Source organism: Elephas maximus, chromosome 9 (genome assembly GCF_024166365.1).
Source record: "Elephas maximus indicus isolate mEleMax1 chromosome 9, mEleMax1 primary haplotype, whole genome shotgun sequence".
NCBI classification, from domain to species: domain Eukaryota; kingdom Metazoa; phylum Chordata; class Mammalia; order Proboscidea; family Elephantidae; genus Elephas; species Elephas maximus.
In genome coordinates, this window is record NC_064827.1 from 6,396,941 (window position 1) to 6,421,264 (window position 24,324).

A 24,324-nucleotide genomic window follows, 5' to 3' on the forward strand; every position below is an offset into this window, starting at 1 on the left:
TCGTATGGTAGTTCTATTTCTAACTTTTTAAGGAAGCTCCAAATCGATTTCCAAAGTGGTTGTACCATTTTACATTCCTACCAGCAGTGTATAAGTGTTCCAGTCTTTTCACAGCCTCTCCAACATTTATTATTTTGTGTTTTTTGGATTAATGCCAGCCTTGTTGGAGTGAGATGAAATCTCATTGCAGCTTTGATTTGCATTTCTCTAATGGCCAGTGATCGTGATCACCTTGTTTCTTGGAAACGAGCTTTTTAGGAGTTTCTGCATTTTGTAATTTATCATGCAGGCTTAAATGATGTATATTCTGTGTACATTTCAGTGGACAAGTATGCACATGATTGAAGGTTGCTCTGGAAGTGAGAACTGGTTGGTACTCTTGTTGAGAGAGAATGATTGAGACGCACACACACATACACACTCAGAGGGGGAAGGAGAGAGAGTGAGAGAGGAGAGAGACAGCCAAACAGACACACACACACACACACACACACACACACACACACACACACACACGGGGAGAGGGAGATTGAAATTGGACTGTTCCTCAGACAGATTGGGAGTTGGTGTGGTTTGGAGACTGACCTTTCTCTCAGAATCAGGCTATAAAAGTCAGTGTTTCTGCTTCTCAGGAATTATGGATGTTTTGAACATTATTAGATTCATTTTAGCCCCAGTCTTAAGGACTGCATGTCAGATTTATGATGGGTTGGACCCATTTTCTGGTCTAAGACTGTGTCTTTATAATCAGTTGGCTTTTCTCTATGATAACGTCCCAGCAGATGTAGGCTAAGGTGTACTAGTCAAGGCATCAGCTACCTAAATGGTTGGTTATAGAAAATAACACCCACCATTGAACCATCTCTGGGGGTCCTTGTGCATTGGCTTGTGTGACACCCTGAGGTAACCTGTATTGGTGTGTTTTGCCAGTGGGGGAGGTTGCAATAGTGGTTTGAAAACCTTACCTAACGGCGGAGTAAGTAGGCTGATCCTGGATCAGTTCATTCTCTCTGTCATCTCAGGGATTTGCCCGCTGACCTCATCCACAGCTTGGAGATGATAGTTAGACCTCTATGGGTAGTTGGCTCACCACTCTTCAGAGTCCCAATCTAAGACCAGGGTTTCTCTGGGGGATCTAGAAAAGTTCCACCTGACTTTGCTTTCAATAGGCTCACTTCCTTTTAGGAAGAAAAATTCTGCAGTTGTGTAAAATGTCTGGGGGCCTTGCCTTTCTGAAGTGAGGGTTACTGGTGATGCTTCCTGGGAAGAACAAGTCATTCTTTTAAGTGAACAACACGTTCTTGCTTAAATATTTCCCAGAACAGTTCTAAAGAAATATAATACAGGTAAGTTTTGTTATGCTCTTATTGTGAGTTAAGTTTACGAGAAGCAAAAGTGGGATTTGAATCATAGAGGGGGAAAAAGCTTTTTTTTGTTTTTTGTACAAGTGGCTTATGTTTTCTATCTCATGAATTCTTACCATTTATAAAATTATCTGGTTCTTTGCCCCTACTCATGGTTGACTTTTCTCTCTTTTTTTTTTCCATGTACAGACCTTTGAATTATTTTTATTCATAAGTGAAAAATGTATTACAGCTTTATTTCCTTTTATTAATAGTTCCTTCTTGCCCTTAACCACATCTCTGACTTTTTGGCATGTGAAGCCCAGTGAGCTCATGCTTAATCATGTATAAACAACCATCTAATTATATGGTTTTGAATTTTCGTTTGACCGACTAAACAAAAATGACACAGAAAAGAGAGACTTGACAACCTCCCTGTCTTCAGATACCTGGCTTTCCCCCCCTCCTTCTCTCTTCATACATTTAGTGAAATACGTGCTATAACTTATCAAAAAATCAGTTTGCCTTTGCCAAGTTTCTGAGGTAAAAAATTGTTCTTTTCAAGGCTACGTGTCAAAAAACAAGTTGGTCGAGCTGAATTATATGTCTTTTCAAACTTCTTGTGGACTGTATTCTTTCCTCCCTGGGACAGAGGTATTTCTAGAATTCCTCGTGCTGCTGGTGTCAGGTGACAGAGGGACATTTATGGGGCACGGTTTCTCAGTCCCCATCCCCTTACCTTCTCCCTTGAGGTACAATAACAACTATCCCTGATGCCATATCTTCCCACCCTCCCCCAAACCACTCTGATTGACACATTTTTGAAAGAAGCTAGTGGGAAAAATCTTGCCAAACAAAGGTGCTCACTGTACTTAAACAGGAAGGATGAAGTTGTTGGTTCCCTTTTCTTTCTCACTGGCTGGGTCCTAGAATTCGAAACACGGAGCAAAATCTCTTCTGAACAGTTAAAGGGTTTCATGATAGATAGTTCAATGTGCTTGATGGAAGAAGAAGAAGAAAAGATGCCTCCCTTTATTTATTTTTCCTGACTATTTCACAAGATGAGTGTTTCAGAAGGTAGGTTTTGTTAACTCATATTCAATAGCCATGAGAGAGAAGAAAGTCAAGGGGGATTTGTGTGAAATCTGGCCACAGTGATTTTTCTCGGTAGTCCTTCAGCTTTAAAACATACATCTGGGCCATCCAGGATACTCCACTGGTCTCACTTCTTCAGGAGCAAGGAAGAATGAAGAAAATGAAAGACACAAGGGAAAGATTAGTCCAGTGACCTAATGAACCGCAACTACCATGACCTCCACCAGACTAAGTCCAGTACAGTACAACTAGATGGTGCCCAGCTACCACCACTGACTGCTCTGACAGGGATCGCAATAGAGGGTCCTGCACAAAGCTGAAGAAAAATGTAAAACAAAATTCTAACTCAAAAAGAAAGACCAGACTTGCTGGCCTGACAGAGACAGGAGAAACCCTGAGAGTATGGCCCCTGGACACCCTTTCAGCTCAGCAATGGAGTCACTCCTGAGGTTCACCGTTCAGCCAAATATTGGACAGGCCCATAAAACAAAATGAGACTAAAGGGGCACAGCAGCTCAGGGGTAAGGACTAGAAGGCAGGAGGGGACAAGAAAGCTGATAATAGGGAACCCAAGGTCGAGAAGGGAAATTGTTGACATGTCATGGGGTTGTTAACCAGTGTCGTAAAACAATATGTGTACTAACTGTTTAATGAGAAGCTAGTTTATTCTGTAAACTTTCATCTGAAGTACAAAAAACAACAACAAAACATTCTTTTGGTTTCTCAAAGTGTGGTGATTCCGGAAATGCCTATTTCTATAGGCTTAAATGTCATACAGGTTAGGCCTGAAAGCAAGTTACGGCAGCTCTGTTCTCAGAGTTTAGGGTCAGAATGACCTAACTAAGGTTAATGTCTAAACAATCTTCCTTCTAGAAAATATTTTAGCAATTTCCTCATATTTTTTTCTGCCTGTACTAAGGAGCTAATATTGGCCAGTGACTTACAGGGGCTGATTGTAATATTTTATTCCAAACTGTAGTTTTGTTTCAAGGTTCACGTTCTTTCATCATAGAAGAAGAAGATTAAAGCAAGACTTCTGCCTTTTGGAGTTATTTTTGTTTTGTTGTGGAATGTTTAGAACAAAGAGGAGAGCAAAGCCTGGCAGAGTTTATAATTTGGTTCACCTGGAGCAGTCAGAAGAGTTACTCTAACCACCAAGTTAAGGACTCTACCTAATTGACCGTTCGAGAATTGGAGATGATTTCTCTCCTTCCCGTTGACTTTGGAAGCCATGAGATCTAACGTTGCTCATGATGGGTTCTTTGTACTCATGTGCTCAATGTTTGTATGTTATTCAGGAGATGAGCTTTCAACTTTTTATTCCTATTTATTCTCAACTATAACATTCAGACTCAGGTACATAACTACTACTCCTTAAAAAAAAAAAAAAAAGTATTACTTTAGGGGAACGTAAGCACAACTCCGTTTAGATTTTTCCTAGGTGTATCAGTCTGTATTATGATGGCTTTTTTGCTTTCATGGGAAAGGATTTGGGTTGGAGGTGATTTTTTTATTTGTTTGTTTTAAAGTAATTATTTTTATTTTGTTTATTGTACTTTAGATGAAGGTTTACAGAACAAACTAGCTTCTCATTAAACAGTACACATACTGTTTTATGACATTGGTTAACAACCCCACGACATGTCAACACTCTCCCTTCTTGACCTTGAGTTCCCTATTACCAGCTTTCCTGTGCCCTCATGCCTTCTAGTCCTTGCCCCTGAGCTGGTGTGCCCCTTTAGTCTCCCTTTGTTTTATGAGCCTGTCTAATCTTTGGCTGAAGGGTAAACCTCAGGAGTGACTTCATTACTGAGCTATAAGGATGTCCAGGGGCCATACTCTCAGGGTTTCTCCAGTCTCTGTCAGACCGGTAAGCCTGCTGTTTTTGTGTGAGTTAGAATTTTGTTCTACATTTTCCTCCAGCTCTGTCCGGGACCCTCTATTGTGATCCCTGTCAGAGCAGTCAGTGGTGGTAGCAGGCACCACTTAGTTATGCTGGACTCAGTCTGGTGGAGGCTGTGGTAGATGTGGTCCATTAGTTCTTTGGACTAATCTTTCCCTTGTGTCTTTCGTTTTCTTCATTCTCCCTTGCTCCCACAGAGGTAAGACCAGTGGAATATCCTAGATGGCCGCTCACATGCTTTTAAGACCCCAGATGTGACTCACCAAAGTAGAATGTAGAATGTTCTCTTTATAAACTATGTTATGCCAGTTAAGCTAGATGTTCTCCTTGACCATGGTCCCCACAGCCCTCAGCCCAGCACTTGGGTCCAGAGACGATATTTTTTACTTGTTGTTTGACCCACCTTCGGGTATTCTATACCAGTTGCTGTCATATCAACGCTGACTCAGGGTGGCTCTGTGTGTGTCAGAGAACTGTGCTCCATAGGGTTCAGTGGCTGATCCTGGGGAAGTAGATTGCCAGGCCTTTCTTCTGAAGCACCTTTAGTTGAACTTGAACTTTCAACATTTCAGTCAGCAGCTGAACGCATTAACCATTTGCACTGCTCAGGGACCCCTCAGATACTGTCAGCTAGGAGTTGTTGCTTGTGATAATGTCTGACATGCCCCCGCAGGGTGTAGAGGTAAGACATTCACATTTAGTTAATGCCAACTCACGTTCCAGTCCTGTTTACAGAGGTGCTTAAATCACTTCACGTCTCTAATGAGTTAAAAAAAAACAGCGTTAGATAAAGGCAACAGAAGGGAATCTATAGTATATAAGTCCTGGTCCAATTGCCTGTGTGTGTAGATTAGTGATGTTGGAATTTTATTTTTATATTCTGAAAGTTTGGTTAAATTTATACAATGACAGGTTGCTTGAGCCAAAGAAGAGATATTTCAGCCTCCCCCCCCCCCCAATTTAAAGTAATTCTGTAGTTGGCGTGGCTTACTCTACCAATTCAAGTATACAAAAAAAAAAAAAAAATTATTTCCTTTAAATCAAAACAAATCAGACTCCAGGACCCCATTTTTCTGGTTAGCAGGAAATTTAACCTTGATCATTGTTGCTTAGGGTTCCCTGATGCCCTGCCAAGGTATGACAAGTTTCTAGGGTCTTTGTACAGAGCAACATGTTCCAAGAGGCTTTTCTGGTTCTTGATCTATGAGGTTACTGCTGAGATGCCTGCTCACCAAGCCCACATAGTCTCTAGAAATCTGGGGCTTCTGTGCATAGCTTGGGCACAGGAATCTGTGCTAGAGCTGGGAACCCCAGGACATTTAGGGGTCCTGCTGTCCCTGGGAGCTGCCAGAGAAGAGGTCACTGGTCCTTCACTACGTAGACAACTGTCAGACTGCTGTTCCTCCCCAGATGTCACTAGTTTCACTTCTCTCCCCTTCTCCTGCCCTCCTCAGAGGCATAATCCCAAGGAACTTAGGCTTCCACAGAGGACTAGAAGCCAAGGAGAATTCAAGCAGCAGCTACGTCTGTTGTTGTTGAGTTGACTCAGACTCAAGGCGACCCCATGTGTGTCAGAGTAGAACTGTGCTCCATGGGGGTTTCAAGGTTAATTTTTCAGAAGTAGATCACCAAGCCTCTCTTCTGAGGTGCCTCTGGGGGGACTCAAAACTCCAACCTCTTGGTTAGCAGCTGAGTGCTTTCACCATTTGCACAACCCAGGGCTCCAAGCCTATAGGTAAAAAAGAAAACCAAACCCATTGCCGTCGATTCTGACTCACTGTGATCCTGCAGGACGGGATAGAACTGTCCTCTAGGATTTCCAAGGCTGTAAATCTTTATGGAAGCAGACTGAGACATCTTTCTCCCGTGGGTTTTAACTGTCAACCTTTTGGTTAGCAGCAGAGCGCTTAACTATTGGGCCACCAGGACTCCTTCTAGCCTATAGCCTAACACTCCCTGTATTGCTCAGTAAATAAGACCTGCTGCTGTAGTCCTCTGGGAAACTGATGCAGCTTTCTCCCATTGAAGTGGGTTTCCTTCCTCCCTTCCTGTCATCTTATATTTATGGAAGTCCCCTTTGTATAGCCTACCGATAATCATTTCACCTTGAAGTCATGTATTTTCACAGATTAGTTCAGCATCTAAGCCTGGGTCTTAGCCTGTTAAATGAGATTGGAAGAAAAGAATTGCCTGACTCATCTCTGTCACCTGTAGTCCCTGGAGCAGATCCTGTAGCACAGAGCCAGGACCCAATACGTGAATACGACCCGTGAGCGATAAATTGCTAAGTGGTACCTGTACTAGTATTACCGTTTTTCAGAGTCATGGTTTGCTTATCTGATGTTTGTATCTGCTTTGGTCCCACAGGATTGTTAGAAAATTTGTCGAGGGACAAGGCAGTAGAATGTGCTTACATTTTCTCTTTGGTTTTTTAGGCTAATTGTTGGTGAACTTTATTTAATGCTCTTGCTATCTTCTGAGAGCCTCTGAGGAGCGTAGCCACTTTCAGTTAACTTGGCAAATCATTACAAGAGCGAATGGAAGGATCAGCACAAACAGTCTCTGCTAATTAGTTGATAATTGATGTACAATAGCTGACCGATGGAACTTTAGAATATTAACTTTGTCGGAGGGGTATTGTTTAATTCATCTTCCCGTCTTCATGAGGTGGCCTGGAGCTGTGTATTCTTAATAATAGCTTCTCAGGAGTGCCATAGTGGTGGGGAGGAAGCTCGGGTGTCTTTGTACAGGAATCCAGGGCACTAAAAGACACAGAAAGGAATATGATATTTTTTGATCTCTCAGAGCATAAGTGTGACTCCTCCAATACAGGGATGACACCAAGTGAGTAATGCTGGTGATTCCATACTTTGTGGTCGGCATTCCTGCCTGCTGACTCGGCTGGAAGAGTGTTGGTGTGAGAGTACATTCTTCTTTGTGGGATAAACATGGTAGATTTGACCAACAGGACTCCTGCGGGCAGAGTGGTGGGGGATTGATTGCATGATTCCTGGGAATTGCCATCCATCTGCGTCCAGATTTGGGCTGCTTAATGGCTGGGACAAAGCAGCTTACTTTTAGAATGGACTCACAGAACAGTCTTAATATGAAGCCCCCCCCCCTCTTTTTTGACTTTATCTCCTAAATCTTTATCAACCAATTATAAAATCCTCAATCTTACCCAGGAATCCCTGGGTGGTGCAAATGGTTAACATGCTCAGCTGCTAACTGGAAGGTTGGTGGTTCGAATCTTCTCAGAGGTGCCTTGGAAGAAAGCCCTGGCAATCTACATTTGAAAAATCCACCATTGAAAACCCTATGGAGTACAGTTCTGCTCTGACACACATCCACACATCGGATCACCATGAGTTGGAGCTGACTTGTCAGCAGCTGGTAGTACCTGTCCCTTGTACAGTGAAAAGCATATACTTCTCAAAGTTCTCTCATCTACTTGATTCTTATCCCGTTTTAGAGAAGAGAATGGGTCAGATTGGTGCTGTGCTTTGTCCAAGGTCAGGTACCTCGTTACTAATGGGCTCTTAATGGTTCTGCAGGAGCCCTGGTGACAGAATGGTTAACAGCTCCACTGCTAGCCAAAAGGTCAGAAGTTCAAATCCACCAGCTGCTTCTTGAAACCCTTTGGAGCAGTTCTGCTCTGTCCTATAGGGTCGCTATGAGTCAGAAATGACTTGAAGGCAACACAGTTTTTTTTTTTTTAAATGCTTCCTTATCACAGGAAAATAAATATGTGCATTAGAATGTTAAATGTGTTAACTATTTCAGTACAGGAAGTCCCTGACCAATGGCGGGGTTCTGTTCAGATGACTACTCTGTAGCAAGATGGTTCTGACTTAAGTTGAATACCTTCTTTTATTTTTTAATTTTCATTATTATTGCCTTTTATTATCAATATCTTTATAAATCCATTCTTTATTTGTCTTTGTGGGTTGGCATGAAAATGATAACATCAGCAAATCACTTGCTGCAATATTTTATGTAGTACACATTGCTAACAATAAAAACCAAAACCAAACACGGTGCTGTTGAGTTGATTCCAACTCATCGTGACCCTATAGGACAGAATAGAACTGCCCCATGGGGTTTCCAGGGAGCGACTGGTGGATTCGAACTGCCCACCTTTTGGTTTACAGCCAAGTTCTTACCCACTGTGCCACCAGGACTCCATTACTAATGATAAGATGTACCAAAAAAAAAAAAGTGGGCGATCATAAGTGTGGTTCATTGTAACTCGAATACGTCATAAGTCGGAGACTGCCTCTATTAGTTTAGAGACATTGCTCTTAGTCAGTGCAGGAGTATCTGATGATTCTCTTAAGAATATAGGGCATGATGTGTGTCTGACTCACATCTGCTTTTAGAATTATACGTGTTCATGTTTGTATGAACTGAGAGAAGGATGTGGAAGGATACAGCCTCAGCTGTTGGAATTGATTCTCTTCGGGGGTGGTCCAGCACACGTTTGTCAGTTTGTTGTACTGCGGTGGCTTGCGTGTTGCCGTGATGCATTCATGAGGGACAGGATTATGAGCTTTTCCTTCACACTCTTCTGCATTGCTTGCTTTTTATAGCGCAAATCCCCCTCCCCCCCCAAATCCCTGATGCTGTTAAGTCATCCTGACTCATAGCGACCCTATAGGACAGAGTAAGACTACCCCATAGGGTTTCCAAGGCTGTAATCTTTATGGAAGCAGACTGCCACATCTTTCTCCCACAGAGCAACTGGTGGGTTCGAACCTCCAACTCTTTGGCTGGCAGCCAAGCACTTAACCACTGCGCACTAGCACACACACACACATAAGTATATATTACTTTTAAATTTAAAATATCAATACAGTTAATCCTGAATAAGAGAGAACAGCTGCATCCTAGACAATGCTTTGATATATGCTAAACTAATAAACCGTAGAGATGAAATTTATATGCCATAATTCCTAATATAATGTTGGCGCCTGTGAGGGGGTTCCCGATAAAGAGTACCTTTCTTTCCTACCAGAAGGTCCCTTTTTTCCAGATAGAGGATATGTTGGAAGGCAGAGCTTTGTGTGAGAGCCCAACAGCCCTGCTGACTGCCTTACCCAGTGCAGGTGGCTCTGCTGGGACAAGTGTCCTGTGAAAGGCTGACCCCGTGGAAGAGCAGAGAGCTGTGCCTCTCTCTGGGCAGGTTCGGCCCCAGGAGGAAACCACAGGGCTTCCTGAGCCACTCACACCCTGTTATTCGTCCTACTTTGGCAGAGAAAAGCTTACAACAACAATAATAACAATAAAACAATAAAAATAATCAGCTTCTATAGAGATAGATGGGTGAATGGATGGATAACCAATTGTTGCTGAGTTGACTCTGACTCACGGCGACTCCATGTGTGTCAGAGTAGAACTGTGCTCCACAGGGTTTCCAATGGCTGATTTCCTGGAAACAGATTGCCAGGCCTTTCCTCTGAGGAAAAGCTTCTGGGTGGATTCATGGTGGTTTTGGTTTGATATCTATGTCAGTTTTAGAAGAGCCATAGATGAACATAAGTATTTCTGAAGGATGCAGCCTCAGCAGGAATAATTGCGACATAAAGGACCATTTGACTTCAAGAGAGCCCTGTTAACTAATGATGACGTTAATTAAAAACACCACCCCGCTCAGATGATCTATCTGTTCAGAAACTCAAAAATGCAAAGCACTTGCACTCCCACCAGCATGCAGTGATTTTGGCTAGAAACTACATGGTGCTCCGAATGCCATCTTCCCCGATCCTCAACTGAGCAGTAAACACATTCAAAAAAAAAAATGCAGTCTCTAAAAATAAGCGGTATTTCAAAATGAAAACCAGTGCCCAGGCAGTTGGCACATCTGGTAGTTTAGAAAAGTTATACAGTTTGTTTTCAGAGAATGATAAGCCAAGGAACATTCCAGCTTGGCCAGTTGAAGCCTTTTTCTTCTATCTGTGATGACACCTGGTTTAAAAAAAAAAAAAATTGGCTTCAGGCTCAAAGCAAAAAGAACATTGGAAATGGGTAGAGAATTAAATAGCATCATTTTATTATATTGTTTTATGCAAGGAATTATACAGAACTGTTCACCTTCTTCAGGAAAGAAAGTGGGAAAAAGAAGCAAGAGAAGGCAGATAATGATAACAGTAACAACGATAACAGCGGCTTCCGTTCACTGAGTACCTACTGTGAGTTGGCAATGTACTGAGTTCTTCATGTGTGTTATTATTACTAGATGCACAGTGACCTTTTGGGGTGGTGCTATTTTTATTCTTATTCTATAGACGAGAAGACATAGACACAGAGATGTTAAGCAGTGTCCCCAAGTCACACAATTAACAGGAGGGGTCACAGGCAGGCTGTCTCTGGAGCCCACACTCTCGAGCACTGCGTGATTCTGAGGCATTTGCAGGTGTTTCGTACGCCTGGCATGATGAAAAAAATTTTAAGGAGTTAGGTGGTTGCATTGAGCACAGTGGCTCCTGGTCAAACCATTGTTTGCCTTCACTTGTGAGACCAATGAGGCCATTTTTCCAGAACATTCTCATAGTTGTGCCACAGACATCACACGTTCCCCAGGAATTCACCGTTTATCCTCACACTGTAAGCATAGGTGATATCTGTTAGAAGCCGGCTTGGTCTCCTAGGCCGCCATGACAAAACACCACAAAGTGGGGGGCTTTAAAGTCAGAAATATGTTGTTTCACAGTTATGGAGACTAGAAGTCCAAATTCAGGGCATGGACATAGGGGAGGCAGTCCTTTGTCTCTTCAGCTTCTAGTAAACCCAAACCCACTGCCATCGAGTAGATTCTGACTCATAGCGACCCTATAGGACAGACTAGAACTGCCCCGTACAGTTTCCAAAGCTGTAATCTTTACGGAAGCAGACTACCACATGTTTCTCCGGCAGAGTGGCTGGTGAATTTGAACCACCAACCTTACAGTTAGCAGCCAAGTGCTTTAACCACTGCGCCACCAGGGCTCCCAGCTTCTAGTAGTTGCCAGCAATTCTTAGCATTCCTGGGCTTGCAGGCCCATCTGCCTGTGTTGCCTAATGGTGTCTGTCTTCCCCCGTGTGTGTCTGTGTGTCTGTATTCCCCTCTAAAAGACACCACTCAGAAGGGACTAGGTTTAGGAGCCACGTTACTCCAGCATGGCCTCATGAACATGACGCAAGAAAACTGGTTCCAAACAGAGCCATATTCACAGGTGTAGGGACTAGGACTTCAACACATCTTTTAGGAGACACAGTTCAGTGTGTAACACTGTGGGCGGATGATGTCAAAGTAGGTGGTGAATTTGGGAGAAGGGAGTGACCTGATGGAGACACTGGGGAGGGAAAATTAGCCTTTATTACAGGGATAGAAATGTACGGATCCAGGCTGGAGGATTACAGAGGCAGCCTTGGCCACTGTAAGCTTCTGGCCGGGGAAAATGAATTTATAATTACTCCTTGACTAACTTCATCATCTGTCGTGCCCTAGTAATCAGGGCTGTAAGGAGCATCAAAGCACTAGCTTAGTTGGAGGTTTTTGAAAAAATGGCACTGTGTTTCAATCAAGAAGACAAGGAGGGTTTCAATGGAAGTAATTTATCGGAATTTAATATTTACTTATAACTGTCTTTTTTATGTTGTATACATACACATAGACAAAACGTTTGCTGTTTCAGCATCTTGCATGTGTACCATTAAAAAAAAACCATTGGGTGACATTAATTACGTTTATCATGTGTGACCATCACAACTATCTGTTTCTAAAGTTTCCCATCACCCTTAGCAGAAGCTTAATGCCCCTAACCGATGACTCCCCACTTCCTCCTCACTCCCACCCCTGGGAACCACTAATAAACTTTGATCTCTGTGCATTTGCCTGTTCTAGCTATTTCATATAAGTGGGATCATACAATATTTGTCCTTTTGTGTCTGTTTCACTCAGCATGATGTTTTCTAGGTTTGTCCATGCTGTAGCATGTATCAGGACTTCAGTTCTCTTTGTGGCTGAATAATATTCCATTGTATGGATATGCCACACATTGGTCATCCATTCATTCTTAATGGACATTTAGGTTCTTCCCACCTTTTGGCTACTGTGACTGGTGCTGCGGTGATCATTGATTCTCATGCATTCATTCTTGACTTCATTGGACAGACTTTATTGTGTGCTGTGTGCCGGGCCTGGACTAGGTGCTGAGGAAAGAGGTGCGTTGTCTTCTCAAGGGCATTGTTTTCACAAAGCTCCGGGTGGAGGGGCGGGGTGCCAGGCATGGAAGCAGTTCAGTTCCCTGCAGTGTTCTAGGTGCTGAAGCAGATGGGTCATACAGGGTGATGGGGCAACAGAAGGAGGAATTGCTCACATCTACCCAGGAGGCAGCAGTGTTTGGGTGGCGCAAATGGTTCATATGCTTGGCTGCTAACTTAAAGATTGAGGGTTCAAGCCCACCCAGAGGCACCTTGGAAGAAGGCCTGATATCTACTTCTGCAAAATCAGCTGTTAAAAACCATACAGAGCACAATTCTACTCTGACACACATGGGGCGCCATGAGTTGGAGTTAACTCGACAGCAACTGGTCTGGACCCAGCAGGCGGTGGGGCAGTGGGGGGGGGGGAGGGCATGGGTGATAGAGGAGGTGACCTTTGAATCCAGTCCTAAAAGATGTGCAGGTACTTGCTAGATAGACAGGTAAGAGAGTACCAAGAAGAGAAGAACACGGACAAGACAAGAATTACAAGAACTCTTTCGAGCTATGGTACTGGAATTCCATCATTTCTAAGATATGCCTGTTTGTATATCTCGGCATCTCTGAAATCTGGACACCGTGCACTGGTGTAATCAGCAGCGCATGTTCTTACTAGAACAGAAAAGAAGGTACATCTCATAATCGAAGGCATCTTTAGCTTGATAACAGAAGGTACTGATACGCTTTGCCATCAAGTGGTATTTCTTGGGTGTGCTGTTCCAGGTGCTAATATGCCTCTGGTTTAGAGGTAGATACTAATACCTTTTTATTGAGGAGGAAACTGGTGTGAAATGATTGAATTCCATAAATGAATCTATGACATTAAATTTGACAGAATATTTAACAGTCGTGGTTGATTTTAATAGTGATGACTGGTAGCGATAGAACAAGATGAAAGAATTCAGGAGTTTTATGTACTGGAGCCCTGGAGATGCAATGGTTAAGTGCTTGGCTTCCATCCAAAAGGTTGACAGTTGGAACCCACCCAGTGGCTCTTCAGGAGGAAAGATCTGGCGATCTGCTCCCGTAAAGATTATAGCCTAGGAAACCCTATGGGGAAATTCAACGCTGTCATGGGGTCACTATGAGTCAGAATCAACTCGACAGCACACGACAATATAATGGACTAGGCTATGAGCTGTCACACTGCCTTTATCCACGGTGAAAAGGGAGTCTGTGGATGGTGCAGTTAGTGAGTATGGCTGCTAACTGAAAGGTTGGCAGTTCGAGTCCACACACAGGTGCTTCAGAAAAAAAACCTGGTCATCTACTTCCAAGAAAAAAAAAAATCAGCCATTGAAAACCCCGTGGAGCCCGGTTCTACCCTGACACACATGGGCTTACCATGAGTCAGAACTGATTCAACGGACAGCTGGTTTGAAAAGCAAGTGGTATGTAGCTCTCGGGTTTCTAAAGATGCTGGGTTTATGATGCATTACGTAAAAATGTACCCAGCATTCTTGGTGTCAAGATGAAGTCTCGATGGTACAATGCTTATGAGTTTAATGAAAACAGAGAGAACATCTATAACTCATTTTCAAGTCACAAGAAGATAGAGCAGATGTAAGCTGCAGCGGGTGGGGGAGAAGGGAGGTTCTGCCTTGTGCATCTGGGAAAAAAAAATCAGAGAGAAATTACCCTTGGGGTTGATGATGGGAAGTGTCCAAGAAAGAAACCAAGCATTGTAGCACCTTAGCTTCAGTCCACAGGTACCATGTACACACACCCTGGTAGAATGTTTCTGCTCTGTCATTAAATCCCTTTGTGACCTTGGACAAGTCAATTACCACTTGGATTTTGGTTTCCCATGGGGGTTGGACTTAAGCAGGGTCCCTGCCATTGTGACTGTACCGGCCTTTTTGAGAAGCGATTTCCCCGATGCGAGCTTGCTAATGACTCTGAGGTCTTATTTATGCCTTGGTTTTGTGGGCTCTTGGAAGAGAGTGTCAGAAAAGTTGACAAGTAAAGGCACTTTTTGGCTATTTATTTAATTCTGGGGGAAAAAAAAAAAAAGAAAATTGTACCCCCTGGGACTCAGGAAAGTCTCAGTGACGCTTTTCCACCTCCTTTGATCCCAAATATTTCAATGAGGTAAATGGGGAATTTGGTGAGAAAATGTCAGAGCCTAAACTGAGCTCATAGTTATTTTCATTTTTTTAGAAATGGAAACAGACTGGGTAGTCATGGAGCCCTGACCAGGTAGTTTGCAAAAAATGTTTGTAAAAGCACATCCATGTAGAAAAAATGCTTAGCATGAGTAGACCAGGGTGATTGTTTTTATAAACGAGTCATAACTTTGTTAGCCTCTCTCATCCTTGCTTTTCACTTTGTAACTGACACAGATTCTTGTGGGTTTTTTTTTTTTTTTTTTTATCCCTTTTTGAGTATGTCCCAAATTTCACTAAACTGGAAGATTGTGACTAATGAAAATGAAACATTTATGTCGAATTTGGCTACCATGTTGCTTTTAGAATGTGGGTTTTGCATAGAACCCTGTCTTCCTGGTTTGTTTTCTAATTGGGTATATGTCCCATGACAATGTATTGGAACGAAGATGAGAACTCAAGGTTTCAGAATCACAGCCAGACCATATCCTTTTAAAGAGACTTTTTGGAAGGCCAGGTTGGGAATGAAGACAACCAGTTGAGCAGGTTTTTATCAGCAATGCCAGCTTCACTTGCAGGGTGACCCAAGAGACTAGCTATTCCAGGAAAAACTTGGTTTGATATAGGTAATCCCATCTCCTTCCTACCTTAACCCTTTAGGTAAGGAGATTAGAAAATATTTTTAATATGACTGGGCACTTCCACCTGGACGCAGCAAAATAGAAGCACATTTTGTATGAGCGGTGATTATGGGGTAGTTTCTACTGTAGCATGATAGCTTGTTCATTGGAATTCCACGAAGCCCTTTGGTATCACCAATACTGCGAAAAATGGTGATCCAAGGACTGGCTCTAAAGACGGGTCCAGATGTAAGTGTGGACATGTATGTGTTTACTGATGTCTGATGTAAGGGGCACAGAAGCTAACCTGATTCATTTGTTTTTAGGGGCTCTTGGCTTTGGGCCTCAGTGCAAGTCCATTGGAAAAAGCAGCTGCAACAATCTAGTGGTCACCAGCAGCCCCATGATGGTTCAGCGACTGGGACCCATTTCACCTCCAGCAAGCCAGGTCTCTACAGTATGCAGCCCGCTCAGTCCTAGCTTACAGAGGGCAGTGAACGCAGCCAGCCTGAATATACCTCCTTCAGATACCAGGTCTCGCGTTATTTTTTTTTTCCTTCTTTATGGTATAATCACACCCCATGAGTGAGTGTTTTCTGTTCCTGAACACGCACACGTGCGCACACACACACACACAAGCGTGCATGCATGTACCTCCTTCAATCTAAGCTTTGTAGGAAAACATGTATGAAAACCAAGTACATACAACACTGTCATCTGAATTGGAAGGAATGATGTTATAACTGCTGTCTTTCCGTATGAGCGAGATGACCTCAATATGGATCTTGGGCCTGAGGGAACAAAGCCCAGTGTGTACCTTTGTCACCTCCTGGTGAAGCATGTCATGTTGTGGTCTAGAAAATAGCGATGTTCCATATACCTCTCTTACCTGTGAGGTTTTCAGTGTATACGTTGTAGCATGCCCAGGCTGCTTTATGGTTTGTTTCTTCTGTCCACCCACCCATCTACCTAAGTACTTATTAAGTACTTCCTGTCTGCATCAGAGTCCCTGGCTCATGCAAATGAGTCATGTACTTGGCTGCTAACTGAAAGGCTGGAGGTTTGAGTCCACCTGGAGCTGCCTCAGAAGAAAGGCCTGACAATCTACTTCTGAAAACGCAGCCATCGAAAACCCCGCGGAGCACACAGTTCTATTCTGATACACGTGGGGTCACCAGGAGTTGGAGTTGACTCAGCAGCAACTAGTTTTGGCTGCTGTCTGCATAATACAATGGTCAGAGCTTAGGGAGATAGGAGAGAAAGTAAAGAGAGAAATCAGGAGCCTCAGGAACTCAGGATGTGTCTGGGAAGGCACACTTTCGGGTAGGAATTACATAACAATTCAAGACCATGCTTGACCAGGTACCAGAAAAAGTAGATACCATGTTGTGGATGTCATGTGCTGTCGAGTCAATTCCAGCTCATGGTGATCCTACAGGGCAGAGCAGAACTGCCCCATAGGGTTTCCCGGGCAGTAATCTTTACAGGAGCAGATCATCAGGTCTTCCGCCTGTGGAGTGGCTGGTGGGTTTGAACCACTGACCATTCGGTTAGCAGTTGTGTGCTTAATCATTGCACCACCAGGTCTCCCTTTGTCTCTATCTCTATGTCTCTATCTCTGTGAGTGACATTTGAATAGAATAGGGAAATCACCCCCTCAGACAAATTTTTCTCTCTGTCAAAATTGTTATTAGAGGGGGCATAAGCCAAAATACTCTGTAGTATGTAATGTCTGTTTTCAGGTGTGAAATGAATTATTTCATCTTCCAGAATTTGTCTTCTTGAAAAAACACAACCCAAAGTTTTTGCATCTTAGCCCTGGTTCTAAGGAGCCCTGATGGCTCAGTGGTTAAGCACTCGGCTATTAGGGTCGGTGGTTTGAACCCACCGGCAGCTCCCAGGAGAAAGACCTGACAGTCTGCTTCCGTAAAGATTACAGTCTAGGAACCCCTATGGGGCAGTTCTACTTGACCCGATGTCACACAGCAACAGCTGTGGTTCTGCTGTAGCTGTGACCATGCAGAGGGATTTTACCTCTCTGGACCTCTGCTCCTCATCTTTGGAGGGCTGGGGTGGCTCTGAGCGGTCTTGCATTTCTGGAATCTCATTTCTTCTCTTTCTCCTTTCTCGCTCTTCCCTTCCTGCCCTTCTTTTTCCTTCTTGTGTCTTGGCATTGCCCTCCTAGCTGCTGTTTGAGACTCTGAAACTGTAGCCCTGGAATTTTTTTTTTTTGTAATGCCAATATTTTTTTATGAGGTGGAAACTTGTTTTCCACCAGAGACTTTTTGTGATGGGAAGCTGCTGTCATTTTCCCATTGATGATTATGCCTTGAGGGACTCCTCAGACTTGCTGAGTGTTGCATGTAAAATTAACAGTGCTCATGGGGAGGTGTCATCGGGAAGCTTCGGCTTCCCGTCTGTGGTAATTCCAGCCCATGCCTTGAAGGCAGAGAGACATAATTAATGGAGAAGCTGACAGTAGGCCTGGCACAGGCTGCTCGAGCATATACCTGACGCGGTCCCGTTCAGGGGATCGGCCAGGGAAGGGTCATTATTGCAGGGTTTTCTGGCGTATTTGATTCCTTAGCATAATTTTATATTCTTAAAAGACAACATCTACAAGATGCACTGTCAGGTGTTTTCGACTGCATTCTGAGAGTCTTTCTATGGAAATAGTTTCTTTTTGCAGGGTGAGCAAAGAAACAGGAGTTGAGAAGTGGCTTGGTGAAGTCTGGAACTTTCTTTTAGCAATCTGGAAAGGTTGCATTTGTATGTGATCTTTCAGTTGGTTTGTGTGTCCATCAGAGGAGAGAGAGGATAAGATACAGCAGCTCGACTTGAGGGCATTCTGCTGTCAGGAGATAAAGGGAAGATGAACAGAGAGTCTGCTTTGTGTTTTATCCACTGAGGGCAGCGGGGTGGGCATTGGAGCCGGAGAGGGGACCTGAACTCTTCAATCTGAGATGGCCACCCTGTGCGAAGCCTTACTGTGTTGGCTGCAGGGAAAAGAATTGTATTCATGTATAGGTATATGTATGTATATAAATTTTTATTGTGCTTTAAGTGAAAGTTTACAAATCAAGTCAGTCTCTCACACAAAAACTTATATACACCTTGCTACATACCCCCAGTTGCTCTCCCCCTAATGAGACAGCCTGCTCCCTCCCTCTACTCTCTTTTCGTGTCTATTTCGCCAGCTTCTAACGCCCTCTACCCTCTCATCTCCTCTCCAGGCAGGAGATGCCAACATAGTCTCAAGTGTCCACCTGATCCAAGAAGCTCACTCCTCACCAGCATCCCTTTTCAACCCATTGTCCAGCCCAATCCCTGTGTGAAGAGTTGGCTTTGGGAATGGCTCCTGTCCTGGGCCAACAGAAGGTCTGGGGGCCGTGACCACTGGAGTCCCTCTAGTCTCAATCCGACCATTAAGTCTGGTCTTTTACAAGAATTTGTGGTCTGCATCCCACTGCTACCCTGCTCCCTCAGGGGTTCTCTGTTGTGTTCCCTGTCAAGGCACTCATCGGTTGTAGCTGGGCACCATCTAGTTCTTCTGGTCTCAAGCTGGTGTAGTCTCTGGTTTATGTGGCCCTTTCTGTCTCTTGGGCTTGTAATTACCTTTCGTCCTTGGTGTTCTTCATTTTCCTTTGATCCAGGTGGGTTGAGACTCATTGATGCATATTAGATGGCTGCTTGCTTGCTAGCGTTTAAGACCCCAGATACCACTCTCCAAAGTGGGATGCAGAATGTTTTCTTAATAGATTTTATTATGCCAGTTGACTTAGATGTCCCCTGAAACCATGGTCCCCAGACCCCTGCCCCTGTGATGCTTGCCTTCGAAGCATTCAGTTTATTCAGGAGACTTCTTTGCTTTTGCTTTAGTCCAGTTGTGCTGACCTCTCCTGTATTGTGTGTTGTCTTTCCTGTCACCTAAAGTGGTTCTTATCTACTGTCTAATTAGTGAATACCCTTCTCCCATCCTCCCTCCCTCCCCCTCTCATAACTATCAAAGAATATTTTCTTCTCTGTTTAAACTATTTCTCAAGTTCTTATAATAGTGGTCTTATACAGTATTTGTCCTTTTGCAACTGACTAATTTCACTCAGCATAATGCCTTCCAGATTCCTCCATGTTATGAAATGTTTCACAAATTCCTCACTGTTCTTTATCCATGTGTAGTATTCCATTGTGTGAATACACCATAATTTATTTATCCATTCATCCATTGATGGGCACCTTGGTTGCTTCCATGTTTTTGCTATTGTAAACAGTGCTGCAATAAACATGGGTGTGCATATATCTGTTCGTGTAAAGGCTCCTATTTCTCTAGGATCTATTCCAAGGAGTGGGATTGCTGGATCGTATGGTAGTTCTATTTCTAGCTTTTTAAGGATGCACCAAATCGATTTCCAAAGTGGTTGTACCATTTCACATTCCCACCAGCAGTGTGTAAGTGTTCCAGTCTCTCCAACATTTATTCTTTCGTGTTTTTTGGATTAATGCCAGCCTGGTTGGAGTGAGATGAAATCTCATTGTAGTTTTGATTTGCATTTCTCTAATGGCTAGTGATTGTGAGCATTTCCTCATGTATCTGTTAGCTACCTGAATGTCTTCTTTAGTGAAGTGTCTGTTCATATCTTTTGCCCATTTTTTAAATGTGTTATATAAATATATATATATTTTTAATTATTTGTTTTTCTTGATTACCTATGTGATTCTTTATCATTATAGAAAATGTATCCCTGGGTGGTGCAGATGGTTAAGTGCTTGACTACTAGCCAGAAGGTTGGTAGTTTGAACCTACCTGAAGGCATCTCAGAAGGCAGGCCTGGTGATCTGCTTCCAGAAGGCCACAGCCATTGAAAACCCCATGGAGCAGTTATACTCTGACATACATGGGGTCGCCATGAGTCGGAATCGACTCAACGGTAACTAACGACAGCAACATAGAAAAATGTGGGAAATAGGAAAACACAAGGCGACAAATGAAAGTCATCTTGAGTTCTGACCCCTGGAGACAACCTTGGGTGGACTTCTGATGCCCAGCCTTCTCTTTATGCTCATACAGATGCATCATAAACACGTCTTCCTTTCTACCAGATCAGTAATAACCTACATAGTTTTATAATCTACTTTTTCAGTTAATATACTATGGGCACTTTTTCCTGTAATAAAAGTCTTCTCAGGCATCAATCAGATAATGGCTTCTTGCTGCCCAAGGTTCTATTTTATTAATAAAAACATATAAGTAAGAACAAATTTTCCTCAGTCTTTTATTTCTGGGCATTTAATTGTATCAGTTTATTTCAGGATGATAATTCATGCTGTTTTGGATCGAGTCTGTAAATGTGGGTCTGCACATCGCTGGTTTCGCCTTGGTTTGGGAGTTCCATGTGATCTGCGTTCAGCATGTCTTCCGAGCTTGGCATTGAACCAAGTAATTCTACTTGCTCATTAGACCTCTTGTGGCCCAGTGAGAGTGACTTGATTCTTGCCTTACCAGCACCCTAGACTTCTGCCCGCCGTTTCTGAGTTTTTCATACTGGGTCTGTTTTGAGCTGTCTCTCCTTTCCTTTCACGTGTACTTCCAAATTAGCCCGCCCCCAGAAATGACACCCTTGGGTCAGATGCACGCAGGGAGATGGAAGTTGTTCTCAGTATGCCTTTGGAAGCACAGCTCCTTGTCACCCTTTCTCAAGGGCCCAGGTGCTTAGCAGCAGGGGTTCCAGATGACAGTCCTTTGGAACCTTTCCTAGCCATTCGACATAGTTTTGCAGAAAGAGATCAGAACATTTGGGTTCCATTCCTAACCTGTGTGAGTTGAAACCTGTCGCACCAGGTCTCTTAACCAAGCAGACTGCGGGGACTGCGGGGACTGTGCGGTGTGAGGTAGGGAGGACAGCAGACGTCAGGTGTGATCCAGCAAGGTAGCTGCCTGTATCAGAGGCTGCTTCAGTTGTACTTCCAGGAGGACTTTGGTGCTCTTCTTTTTTAAATTTGGTGTCACTGAGAGGAATTTCACAGAACCACGGGATTTATTCTCTGTAAAATAGAGGTAGTGGAAAAAGCTGTTTGGCGTACCTCAGTGGTTGTATCAAGTGAGATAGCATAGAGGGATCATCCTCAGAAAGCTGTAAATGATGGTTAGTCATCATTTCATATTAATTGATGATTTATTCACTTTCTTAGTCGGCAGTTTTTTGAGTGCCTGTGTGTATCTGATGCTCTGAGGGTGGATGCTGGGGAAGTAGAAAGAAAGCCTTTCTCTTGGAGGGCTTTGGATTTTATTGAGGAAGATAACACACAGATGCCTGAAGCTAGCTACCCTTAAGGCACAGCACAGACAGTAGATGGAGTCCTTTGGTAGGGCAAGTGGTTAACACGCTCGGGGTTAACACACTCAGCTGCCAACCGCCAACCCAAAGGTTGGAGGTTAGAGTTCGCTCAGAGGCACCTTGGAAGACAAGCCTGGTGATCTAGTTTTGAAAAATCAGCCATTGAAAACCCTACGGAGCACAGTTCTACTCTGACACACCTGGGGTTGCCATGAGCTGGAATTGACTTGACAGGAAGTGGGTTTAGGTGTGGTTTGAGGAAAATGAGAAGCATCTCTCCACAGGGGAACAAGTGAATGTGTTTCACTATAGGCCATCCTCAACCAAGTAATGTAATTACCACAAGCAAAATAGGCAAAGGTGGAGAGAAAAACTGGAATGTGTTTTCTAGATCAAGGTGGATATAGTATCAGAGGCTGTTATTCACTGCTTACAAACCTGAATTACTCCCACATGACAGTGACCAGGCAAATACAACAGTGCCACATAGGTGTCCACTCAGCCCCCAGGCTTGGGAAAGCTCCGCTCTTTGTGTCCTCAAGACAGACCTTCTCAAGCTCAGAGGGGAAGCAGAGTCTCTTGTCTCTGCCTCACCTATGCTAGGACCACTGATTAGCTGGGAGCAGAAAGCAATCCCTTGGTCTTTGTGGGGAAGGGACCCAAAGGTCCTTGCGGTCCAGTCACCAGAAGCCTAAACTTGACTCTGAGGGGGGAGCCACGTGCTGCCAATGTGGGGGGAAAATAACTGGAAATGTCCAAGGGAACTAAAAAGAGATGGCTCAGAAACCCCCTTGGGGCTTGCAAAAGGGCGTCAGCCTAAATATGAGGATGTGTACCAAGGAAAGGAAAGTCCGTGTCAGGGGTAACTGGACATAAATACCTGCCGTGTTTGTCACCGGGAAACATTCCTTAACTCGATGGAAACTCCACGTTGATCATGGTGTTGCTACCTCATGCTGTACGTTTCAGAGCTGAGATGTCTTCTTACTATTATCTCAAGCTTGTAAGAAACGCCCATTCCTTGGTTCCTTTCTGTGAAGAGGAGGAAGATGAGACTGTCTCTCTCTTACTTCCCCCAGCTCCTCTGCCACAGGTTGCTGTTAAACAGCTGGGGATAGTAACCGTGTTCATTTTCAGGAGACGTGAATTTTGTATAATGTTTTGATTAATTTTTGTCAGAAAATGATCTTGTAGACAGCAACGCAGTAAGCCACGTGTTCCAGATATTTTCCATGTCTGGGTCAGGAAGCACAGTGAGTTATGTCTAGCTTCTTTGTGATAACTTTTCCATCTAAGGGACTTGGCCTTTCTTTTCAATTCTTTGTAAGGTAACCATGTCATAGTGAAATACAATGCATTTTAAAGAGACCGGAGCTACATTACAAACCGTTTTGATTTGCAGATAACATCTCGTGACATGAAAGCATGATTTTTAAAGGGTGAGAAGAGCACGAGATGATTTGGGGAAAAAAAAAATTTTTTTTCTTTGAAGCCAATGATCTGCTCTTGGCCCAAAGCTTGTCCCATTTAGGGACAAGAGCTCACCGAAATCCCAAGACGGGCGAGTGCCGTGTAAACCTCGTACAGCCCACATGTGTAATTCCAAATATGACCGAGTTCAGTTTGTTACTTCCTTATTTATTATGCACCTTGCTGCTGAGCCGGTCCCGACGCATGACGACCTCCTGTGTGCACAGCAGAATTGCTCCATGTGGTTCTCAAAGCTGTGTGACCTTTCAGAAGCAGATTGCCAGGGCGTTCTTCTGAGGCGCCTCTGGGTGGGTTAGAACCACCAACCTTTCTGTTAGTAATCAAGTACTTAATTGATAGTACTACCCTAACCAAAAAAACCAAACCTACTGATGTCAAGTCGATCCCGACTCTTAGAGGACAGGGACCCTAGAGGACAGAGTAGAATTGCCCCGTAGTTTCCAAGGAGAGGCTGGTGGATTCGAACTGCCCATCTTTTGGTTAGCAACCAAGCTCTTAACCACTGCGCCACCAGGGTTTTCGTAGCATCTCCAAGAGACTCCTTATACGTTGTAGCTGTATTTTCATTTTTTTCTATTTTCTAGAATGACTGAGTACTGACAGCATTAGTTGTTCTCTTTAAAAACAAAAATTCTTCCGGATTCTTTAATATTAGTGAAACTAAGTCATGAAATTATTATTAGGTCCCCTGATTACCTTGACTTTGAAGATTTCTTTTTTTCAAGTTAAGCATGGGTTTATGTTTTACCTCACCAAATAGATTTTACTTGAAGTCTGGGACTTTGTGTAGTCTGGCATTTCCTGCAAAGCTTATTATAGCATGTGGCACACAGTAGGTGCTTAATAAGTACCTGCTTACCTGGTTTGGCGAGATAAACATCTGAAATTATCCCCAGGTCTCTGAGTTTCCCCCTACATTAAAAAAATATTTAAAAATAAAGCAAGGACTATTTATTATCATTAAAGTATTAAGATTATTTATAACAATAGCTCTTTTGTTTTATTATTCCAGCAAGCATTAGGCTTCATTGTTCTTCTTGGTAAGATGTTATTTACCTGGAACTAAAAGCCTTGGGTTTTATCTTAGCCAAAGAATGTGTGTTTAGCGGAGAATGTAATTAGGGGAAATACTTAAGGGATTGTCAATGCAACGTTCTTTTAGCTCTTAAGCAATCCATATCCTGCTAAAATGTT

At 43.4% G+C, this 24,324-nt stretch overlaps 1 protein-coding gene across 9 annotated transcripts in view; it reads left to right on the forward strand.

Moving 5' to 3' along the window:
- The window catches only part of GLIS3 (GLIS family zinc finger 3), a 608,428-nt gene that overhangs the window by 164,600 nt on the left and 419,504 nt on the right, over positions 1 to 24,324 (forward strand). For all 9 annotated transcript variants that reach the window (XM_049895332.1, XM_049895324.1, XM_049895326.1 and 6 more), the window contains one exon: positions 15,634 to 15,841. In XM_049895332.1, coding sequence (XP_049751289.1) covers positions 15,711 to 15,841 — 131 coding nt within the window. In that variant the 5' untranslated portion in view covers positions 15,634 to 15,710. The remainder of the gene's footprint in view (positions 1 to 15,633; positions 15,842 to 24,324) is intronic.